This window comes from Myxocyprinus asiaticus, chromosome 35, assembly GCF_019703515.2.
Source record: "Myxocyprinus asiaticus isolate MX2 ecotype Aquarium Trade chromosome 35, UBuf_Myxa_2, whole genome shotgun sequence".
In the NCBI taxonomy this organism is placed as follows: Eukaryota; Metazoa; Chordata; class Actinopteri; order Cypriniformes; family Catostomidae; genus Myxocyprinus; species Myxocyprinus asiaticus.
This window is the reverse complement of record NC_059378.1, coordinates 21,470,576-21,481,171: the sequence shown is the minus strand read 5'-3', so window position 1 is coordinate 21,481,171 and position 10,596 is coordinate 21,470,576. Positions and strand designations below refer to the sequence as shown.

The 10,596-nt window shown below is 36.1% G+C and overlaps 1 protein-coding gene across 1 annotated transcript in view; it reads left to right on the top strand.

Annotated features, from left to right (window-relative positions):
- Positions 1 to 419: 419 nt before the first annotated feature.
- LOC127426330 (protein FAM107B-like) overlaps positions 420 to 10,596 on the top strand; it is an 89,855-nt gene continuing 79,678 nt past the window's right edge. The window contains exon 1 of the mRNA XM_051673078.1: positions 420 to 556. Within this exon, the coding sequence (XP_051529038.1) occupies positions 533 to 556 (24 nt within the window). The 5' untranslated portion in view covers positions 420 to 532. The remainder of the gene's footprint in view (positions 557 to 10,596) is intronic.

The window sequence follows — 10,596 nt, the reverse complement described above, 5'->3', positions numbered from 1 at the left end:
ATCCTGACTGTTACAGCGGCCTGCCTACCATGAGCTTTCCCCAAGACTTCCTACTCTGTCAGTGCCAATTAGCATAATCTTGGTGCAGTGGATAAATCCTGTAAGGAAAGGGGACTAACAGGTAGCTTTGAAGGTCTGGTTTACTCTGACTCACAAACTTAGTTTGCTTTATGCCAGTTCATTTCAGTTTGATTAACACTTTGAATGGTGCTAAGAAGCCCACAATGGCAACATAGTTTAAGGTATATCATGCTTCTGAGCTGTAAACCTTCATGACTCCAAATAATCTGCTTTAAGAGACTTTGTCATAATTATCTAACCAAACTAGCCACATTTGCTGGACTACCCTACTGTTGTTGACGTGCCAGAGACAGCGAGAGGGCCCCCTCCCTCCCTGGAGGAGCTGGAGTGGACACAGCTCCAGTCGAGGAGAGCCTAGCCTTGGTGAAGAGTTTGGAATCACAAGGAAATCTTTGGAGCCTGGGATCTAGCAGTCAGACAGCACTTTCATTACACCCCACAGGGTCTCAGCATGGGGGCTTCTTATGGCAAGAAAGTAAGTAAGCCTTTAGCTTTGTAATTAGCATTAAGCAGTTTATGTGTCTGTGGAACTTTTGAGTGGACAACATGGGCCATAATGTGTTTATACACTTGACATGTGTCTAGGAGGTTCTTGTGGCTTGTTGACATTTTGAAATTCAGAATCAATACCAAGAATTTAAGGTGCTCATATTTTGTCTTTGTTATGGGAGTGAAAAAACACTGGTTTGAAATGTCTACAATGTTACAGTTCTTTTTAGCCTCAAGTTTAGGTGCTTTTGACATTTACCTTGTAGCACTCCATTGTTTGCCTAATCACACGTTGCAGTTTTTACACTATTAAACAAATTCAGTCTAGTTTCCAAGTATGCTGTGAAGTTTCTGATTAACCCAAGAGCATATTGTTGGTCTTTTGAATGTGTGAGAGACGTATTCAAGCTGAAAATTGTGAGCTATGGGGAGGGCTGCATACTGATAAGGTGTGGATGGAGGGTGTGGTGGTGAATGAAGTTGACTCATTGCTCAGTCCTGCAAGTGACAGCTGACAGCTACTGTGGAGAGGGATTATGGGATACAGGATCATCTTCTTATTACCTTTGTCTGAGCCAGAGACATTTGACTGTACAAGTAGTGTCAGATTTATCAAGAGCAAGAGTCACAACCACAGAATGAAAACAATCCTGATCCATATTCTTGAATAAAGCAATAAGGTATGAGAGGCCATTTTAAATTATGAATGTAGTCACTGCTAAAGGCTGTTGTAAGACACAATGCGCAGCTCCCTGTAACCCATTTAACTGTGATTATTGTATATACCATTGTCTTGAGTGCTCTGTTGCTTTTATGTTACTACATAAAAATATTGGCACAAATGTAAAATAATTTAATTTAAAGGTTATTTTATTAAAGGAATATTTCAGGTTTGATACAAGTTAAGCTCAATCAACAGCATTTGTGCATAATGTTGATCAGTAAACATTAAAATACTCACTTTTTCAAAAGTATTGCCACAAGAAGATATCAATATGCATCTTAACATGATTTTATTGTGATAAAATTCCTTACTAACCTTTCTTTAGTTATATCCAATTTGACAACTTCGTTGCCATGACGACATAACGCTGTAATGCCTACAACATAAAAGCAAGTAGTTAAACAACTTTACAGCTCTAATAATACAAACATTTTTTACAATAATGTAATAATACAACAGAAGAATTCATGTTAGTGCTTCCATTGTAATTGCCTGACTGTAACCTCAATTTATTGCTTTTTTTAAAGAAAAGGAGGGATGAGTTGAAAAAATGTTTTTTTATTTATTTATTTATTTTTATTTTTTTGTGGTAATCAACATTATGCTACAAATGCTGTCGATTGAGCATAATTTGTATTGAATCCAGACTATTCCTTTAAGAAAATTAATATGTCCACATGTAGTCCCTGACATGTAAACCTACAGTACCTAGTGCTAAGGTTAAAAGATATATTAAATAAGTTACTCAAAGTAATCCACTACAGATTACTAATTAATTTAATATTGTTATTTGATTAATTGATCACTACTTTATTGTGAAAGTAATCACATTACTAATTACTTTACCTTTAAGTTACTTTACCAAACCCCCTATGAAAACTTTCCACAGAAAGTTTTTTGTTTGTTCTAGACAAGTTAAAAATAATGTTTGTAATTCCTCGTCCATTTTGACACACAAGCCATATATTCAGCACGACACATTTCTCCCTTACAATGACTCATTAAGGGATACACACACTTCAGTTGTCACAGAAATGCAAACAGATGTACATATGAATGTAACTCATGTTTTAAATATATCCCGTCTAAATAGTATTATTTCAGTAATATGTGTAACCCAAATAATGTAATTGTAATTTAATTGAGAAGTAAATGTGATGTAATTTTTAGATCAAAATCTAAAATGTTATTCATTACACTACATTTTGGCTTCAAGTAATTACATAGTAATTACATAATAACTTTGTTACTATATTAGATATATTTAAAGGAATAGTTAACCCAAAAGTCCTCTTCTGAAGCCATACGATCTGTTTTGAAAACAGGCCAAAAAGTAACTCCTTTTTCACTTTAACTACTCAAGTGGTATGGATTACGTTTATGCTTCCTTTACTGTACTGTATGTCCGTTTTGGAACTTGAAAGTGTTGGACCCCACTGACATTTTATGGACAAAACCACCTAATAGTAGTGCTAATTTACTTGCAAGACACGCTATCAAAAAGCAGTCCATAATAGTCCAGCAATGACCTTGCTAATTATTTCCAGGACAAGAGTACCACATAAACATTTATGCCAGACCAATTCAGCATCCTGTAATCTCCCAAAACATCAACTTTAAGGTTCTCTGATCACCCACACTCTTAAACCAGCATCCCTGCTGAATAAAGGCCTAAGCTGGTGTGCTGGTCTAAGATTGTCTTAGCTGGTTTAAGTTGGCTGACTAGATAGCCCAAAACCCCTCTATAACCAGCCAACAGACTAGCCTTTCCAGCAACCCATCTTAAGCATTCTATGCTGTTTTTTTCTCAGCCTGAATGGTGTATCATATACCTTGAAACTTATATTTGATATAAAATGAGAATGTTGAATTTGACGCCTCTCGAGCAGATAGTTGTTTTGACAGTTTATTAGTGATTGGAATGTAAGTTCTTCAGTAATGCCTAAGGTGCAGGAGAGAAAGCAGCTCTCAGTAAGGGAGCAGAAAATGTCAGCTTGTCAGAGCTGTAATTTCATCCTCTCTGCCAGCTTCCGGGCTGCTTGGCATGAGCTGAATACCTCGAATGGACCTCGCTGTGCTGTTATGGACCCTCACATCACAAGACCCCCCTTTCACTTTCCAAAATAGCCTGTGAGTTAAGGCCTAAACTTTATCACGCAAACATGTGTGTATATTAATAACTTGCCTGACTGTTGTGTCTGGTTGACTTAATTTATTTTATTAAAACTTTGTTCATTGTTCAAGCTATTACAAGCTTCATTCCACTGGAGCACGAAACTCCCTTGTTGCATTTCATGCATGGGTGCAATGAGACACACCTGCATAAGATCACTCAATTGCTGAAAACCGAATGTGTTAAATTAGCCTACTGGGAGGCTCGATTCATTCCGAAGCAAAATAAGCAAATCTGCTCATCCATATTTGGAATAGCATACAACCATACTGCCCTGCAAAGGCAAAATGCAGTAACTACACATTTTGACAATCTGGTTTGTTGTACTACGATCTGTCCTGTGACAGAGTGAAGACTACATTGTAACAAAATATTGGGCTGGTTTTACTCAACAAAAAAAAAATTGAGGTAACTATTTGCATCCGTTTTTTGAGTATTTTAAACAACTTCACATGACTTTTGTGAACCAAGACTTCACATGCTTTAACATGCAACCCTAAGTAATGCCAACTCAAATTTATAAATTTACAGGCCATTGTTTTAAGTTATAAAGGCAATATATATCTTCATTTCAAGTCATATTTACTTAATTTTTCTGATAAGCTACACAGATGCCTTTAATTTATATTTCAAGGTTCCTAATATAGCCTATTCATTATAAAAGCAATTAGCGATTTTTATGTAAAAAAAAAAACAAAAAAAACAACAACAACAAAAAAACACAAAGACTGTGGAAAAAAAGGAATTAAAAAAGTATATTATATGCAGCAAACCCTAAAGGTAAATTTGTAAATACTATGATGTCTGTTTCCTCAGTGACTAATGATCCACATTTGATTTGATTTTCAGTTTTAGTGTTGGCAAAGTTGCTGTGTTTTACTATTTATGCAGTATAGAATATGTATACTATTCACAGTATGCAAAATTTCTGCAAATTTCTGCATAGAATAACTGCACCTTATTTTCAATGTATTAAATTAAATGAAGACATTTTTGTCTCCAAAAAATACACTTTTTTAATTTTATTTCTGAGATAAGTGGATGCCACACAGAATTAAACATGCAAAATAGTATAGCATACTACAGTTTGAAATGTCTTTTGTTCCATATTGCATAGTTTCACATAGTATAAAAAAAATAAATAAAAAAAAAATAGTAAGCAGTATACATTATATACTGTGCGGCATGCAGTAAGCAGCTATTATTCTATTTCAAACATAATCTCTTTTTGGCTCTGTACATTCTATGGATGGAAACTGTTGAGGAACAATAAAAGCTTAAACTAATCTTGAACGAGCACCTCTGTTTTCAATCTTACATTTTAGTTAGTAATAATGGTAAAAAATCTGGTCTGGAAAAAGAATTAGAAGGTTCATCAGCCAACTCCTGAGCAGACAACTATAGCATGTGATTGCCCTATTGCTAAATGGGATGTCAAGTTGAGCTAATGCCTTCTGTGCTAGAGATGTACTGAGAAAGATTAGGCCATTCAGACAAAATCCTTTCTAAATGATCCAACAGCCAAGCTAAAAATAATTACTCCCTCTCAAAAGTAATTGTGTGTGTTCTATATGGTTGATTCCTGCTACACAAAAAGTCTATTTCTTTATTTACAGCCATTCTAAAGTATCTATATATTCAGATGAAATGATATTTAATAGAAACATCTCTAAAATTTAAAACATAAATCACAAATATTTCATTATATATGGTAGATGTTTTTCCTGTGGCTAATTGATTTTGGAGGGCTCTTAAAAGCGTACAATTGAAATATTTTTCCCTGTCTGCTGACTTTTACGTCACAGCTCAGGGTAGTCGCTAGTGTGCTTTCTTGTGGTGCCAGCCAGTCAGCTTTTTCAGCATGTCAGGATGTAATTTTCCACTAGCTCCAGAGTGAATATTCACATAACATTTATGGCTCAGATGATTGGCTGAAGAAAAAAAACTGAGTGTAGTTTTCCGGAACCGAGTGCCTATGAGCAAAGATGGCAGCATGCAGTTTATGTACTTCAGGGGTTCCATGCATCAGCCCAGCAACTACCATTGAAAGGCAGTGCTAATGGATTGCTCTCTACTGGTATTATAAACCGCCCTGAGTGTATAGCAGTCGTGATAAGCATGAAGAATGCAAATAGCCAAAAACCGAAGAAGAAGAATGTGAATGTGGAGATTGATAGTAAAGGACTTAAATACTGATCTGTTTCTCACCCACACAATCATATACAGGTGCTGGTCATATAATTAGAATATCATCAAAAAGTTGATTTATTTCACTAATTCCATTCAAAAAGTGAAACTTGTATATTATATTCATTCATTACACACAGACTGATATATTTCAAATGTTTATTTCTTTTAATTTTGATGATTATAACTGACAACTAAGGAAAATCCCAAATTCAGTATCTCAGAAAATTAGAATATTACTTAAGACCAATACAAAGAAAGGATTTTTAGAAATCTTGGCCAACTGAAAAGTATGAACATGAAAAGTATGAGCATGTACAGCACTCAATACTTAGTTGGGGCTCCTTTTGCCTGAATTACTGCAGCAATGCGGCGTGGCATGGAGTCGATCAGTCTGTGGCACTGCTCAGGTGTTATGAGAGCCCAGGTTGCTCTGATAGTGGCCTTCAGCTCTTCTGCATTGTTGGGTCTGGCATATCGCATCTTCCTCTTCACAATACCCCATAGATTTTCTATGGGGTTAAGGTCAGGCGAGTTTGCTGGCCAATTAAGAACAGGGATACCATGGTCCTTAAACCAGATACTGGTTGCTTTGGCACTGTGTGCAGGTGCCAAGTCCTGTTGGAAAATGAAATCTGCATCTCCATAAAGTTGGTCAGCAGCAGGAAGCATGAAGTGCTCTAAAACTTCCTGGTATACGGCTACGTTGACCTTGGACCTCAGAAAACACAGTGGACCAACACCAGCAGATGACATGGCACCCCAAACCATCACTGACTGTGGAAACTTTACACTGGACCTCAAGCAACATGGATTGTGTGCCTCTCCTCTCTTCCTCCAGACTCTGGGACCCTGATTTCCAAAGGAAATGCAAAATTTACTTTCATCAGAGAACATAACTTTGGACCACTCAGCAGCAGTCCAGTCCTTTTTGTCTTTAGACCAGGCGAGACGCTTCAGACGCTGTCTGTTGTTCAAGAGTGGCTTGACACAAGGAATGCGACAGCTGAAACCCATGTCTTGCATACGTCTGTGCGTAGTGGTTCTCCCCCACATTTTTGAATGGGTTTTGTTTCACAATCCTCTCCAGGGTGCGGTTATCCCTATTGCTTGTACACTTTTTTCTACCACATCTTTTCCTTCCCTTCGCCTCTCTGTTAATGTGCTTGGACACAGAGCTCTGTGAACAGCCAGCCTCTTTTGCAATGACCTTTTTTGTCTTGCCCTCCTTGTGCAACGTGTCAATGGTCGTCTTTTGGACAACTGTCAAGTCAGCAGTCTTCCCCATGATTGTGTAGCATACAGAACTAGACTGAGAGACCATTTAAAGGCCTTTGCAGGTGTTTTGAGTTAATTAGCTGATTAGAGTGTGGCATCAGGTGTCTTCAATATTGAACCTTTTCACAATATTCTAATTTTCTGAGATACTGAATTTGGGATTTTCCTTAGTTGTCAGTTATAATCATCAAAATTAAAAGAAATAAACATTTGAAATATATCAGTCTGTGTGTAATGAATGAATATAATATACAAGTTTCACTTTTTGAATGGAATTAGTGAAATAAATCAACTTTTTGATGATATTCTAATTATATGACCAGCACCTGTAGCTTCTGAAGATATGGATTTAACCACTGGAGTCTTATGGATTATTTCATTTGAATTCTGAGGACCTACAGAGCTGAGATATTCTTCTAACAATCTTCGTTTGTGTTCAGCAGAAGAAAATAAGTCCTACACATCTGGGATGGCATTAGGGTGAGTAAATGATGAGAGAATTTCCATTTTTGGGTGAACTATCCCTTTATACTACAAACATTAATTTTGGAAGTAAATTTGTTTGCATTAGTGCTGGGCGATAAAACAATCTCAATATGGATAAAAAATAAAAAAATAAAAAAAAATCCTCAATACCTATAATAACTTTTGAGTAATTTTCTATATTTTGCCTATGTTCTACATCTATACTATCATGTGCGTGACGCTAAATACGCAAGCAGTTCTGCAAAGTTATACACATATCTAGCTAACTAAATCACAGTCATGAAATCAGCTGGTTAAGAAGTATTAGCTGGCTAGCGGCTACCTAGCCCTGCTGTCATGTAAACCAGTTACATTTACAACATGTACGGGTTACGTAGCTGAAATGCATCGAGCCTAAACCAGGGAGGAGAGCATTATTGGAAACATAAAGATGAATGACTATGAGAAGAGTCAAACATCTGCTGAAGACGATGAAATTGTGGCAAAAAGACATCATGAAACTTATGTAGGATTAAATCCTAAACTGATACTTCTTGAACTTTTAAATTAAAAGGTACCCTGTGGAGTTTGCTTGTAAGCAAATAAGTTATGTTAACATTCATTCTTGAGGTCTAACAAACATGCAGAATGCATTTCCTTCCCCATTAATGGTATGAAATTTATATTTGTGAAAAATATCGAAAAACATGAAAAAAATATATCATAATATTTTTGCCCATCGCTCAGCCCTAGTTTGCATTGGACAAACCAAAGCTGTTTTGGTAGTTTGTTAGTGGTAGCTCATTTAAATTGTGGGGGAAATGAGGTATATAGTCTAAATGGATCCTGAATGGTTAACCTTGATGGTTATGCAAAGCTACAGTGAAGCTTCTGTTGGCTGGATTTTGACAGTGAATGCATACCAGCAAAAGTGGGTCAGATTCAAAGTAAGATGGGTCCAGACACCTAAATGGATACAAACCCTAGAGATGAATAACCGGATCTGTCCACAACAAATGAGTCAATGGACCTCACAGAAGACTTTTAAAGCAGAAATCTCTCTCTCTCTCTTTCTCTTAACTTTAGTACGGGTCCCATTTCACTCCATTTAAAGAAAAAACTAACTCTTCAATTGAGGGTTGAATTGTGGATTAAACAGAGGTTAATTTGAGACTCGGTTATAAAATGACTGATCAAATGCTTGTCTTTGCTGACTGTTTCACACAATATTATTAGTGTTCCACTAATTATGAAATGTTAAAAATAGTTTTGACAATCTAAATTGTTGCTCATGCCAAAATGTCGTTTACTATATGAATTTAATTTCACAGGATTTTGCTTTTCTTTTCTTTCTTTCTTTTTTTTTTTTTTTTTTTTTTTTTTTTTTAAACTTTAAACATCCAATATATTGTTATACTTTGTCCTGTTTGGAAGTAGGGGTGTCCTGTTTGATTTAGATGGATTGAACTGTGCTGGATTTTTTTAAGGGTTGTTTTCCTCACTGAAATTCCAAAAGAAGATGTGTAAATAAATATATGTGGTTCTTTGAGAGCTTAGTGCAGATGTTTATGTGTAGCGTTGGGTTCGAGTCCACCTTAGTCGAGTCCGAGTTAAGTCCGTGTCTTTAAACAGTCAAGTCCAAGTCAAGTCCAAGTTCAAAAGGGGCCATAACAGGCAGAGTCCGAGTCGAGTCCGAGTCCGAATGAATCTGTTTAAGAATCTGAATTAAAATTGTAACCGTAAACTCAACATCAATATTTTAAGCTTATTTTAACTTTCACAACTAAGAAAACACAATTGTCAATATAAATACAAAACACCTCTATATTTTATGATTAGTTTCCTGCTGAACAAAGCAAAGCGTTTTCAGAATGAAAGCCTATGCTTTAGGTGTATGAAGACAAAACTGTCCATCAACACACTAAGACTATACTGAGTGTTTGATTTTAATTTTACCCACCAGGTGGCAGAATTTGTCCAACTGAGAAAGCCTTTGGAGTCTTTTAAGCCTGTGACTATTACTAGCCTACAACTGGAAACATACTTTTTCCATACAATTGCATGGAAATGTTCTTAATCAAATGTAAAAGTGTGATCAACTATAAAAGAATATTGTGTAACAATATTAAGATAATATCTAACAACTCATAAAACATAACTGAGGATCTATCGCAACAACAACAACAAAAAACAAACAAATTCACATTGCTTTGGGCATCTGAAACACTTGAAGGAAATCTGCTGCACAAAATTTCAACAAATGAAAATCTAAGTTCTAATAAAATCTAACCATTACAGAACTGCACCTTGTCCCCTGCAGCAGTTACTGCAGTTGTGCTACTTTAACAAAGGACTGGAGGGCAAACCTTCCTTCCCGTTACACAGGCTATTTGTCATAGCTGCACATTTCAAATAAAGTACACGCGGAAATAAATGCTTTGTAATTCTATCTACTAGCTCATTTTTATGAGCCTGATTATTAGGTGAGAGAAATATCTGTACTGTGTGATCGAAATCCTAAATCCATAGATGAGCAGGCTGTGCTAACTGATGTTGGCAAGCTAATGCTAATATTCATGGGAATTTCAACTTGAGTGGTATATGCTAATGCAGTTGTTTAAAGATGAGATTTTGCCTGGATTAGGGATGTGCAAACATTTTCAAAATCAACTAGCGGTGGGTTGTCTATACAACTAGTTTACTTAAAGGAATAGTTCACCCAAAAATGAAAATTCTCTCAACATTTAGGCTACTCACTCTCATGCCATTCCAAATGTTTACGACTTACTTTTGCACAACATAAACAAAGATTTTTAGAAGAATAGCTATGTAGGTCCACACAATGCAAGTGAATAGTGACCTAAATTTGAAGCTCCAAAAAGCAAATAAATGCAGCATAAAAGTAATCCATATGAATCCAGTGTTTTAATCCATGTCTTCTGAAGCATTACAATCAGTTTTGTGTGAGAACAGACCAAAATATAACTCCTTTTTAAGTATAAATCTTGACATCAGCAGTCTCCTTGGCAATCATGATTTCAAGCTCGATTACACTTCCTAGCACCATCTAGCACTCTGCGCATGTGTCAAGCACTAGGAAGTGTAATCAATCTTGAAATCATGATCGTGCCTAGAGACTGCAAAGGGGAAATGTACAGTGAAAAAGGAGCTATATTTTGGTCTGTTCTCACCCTAAATT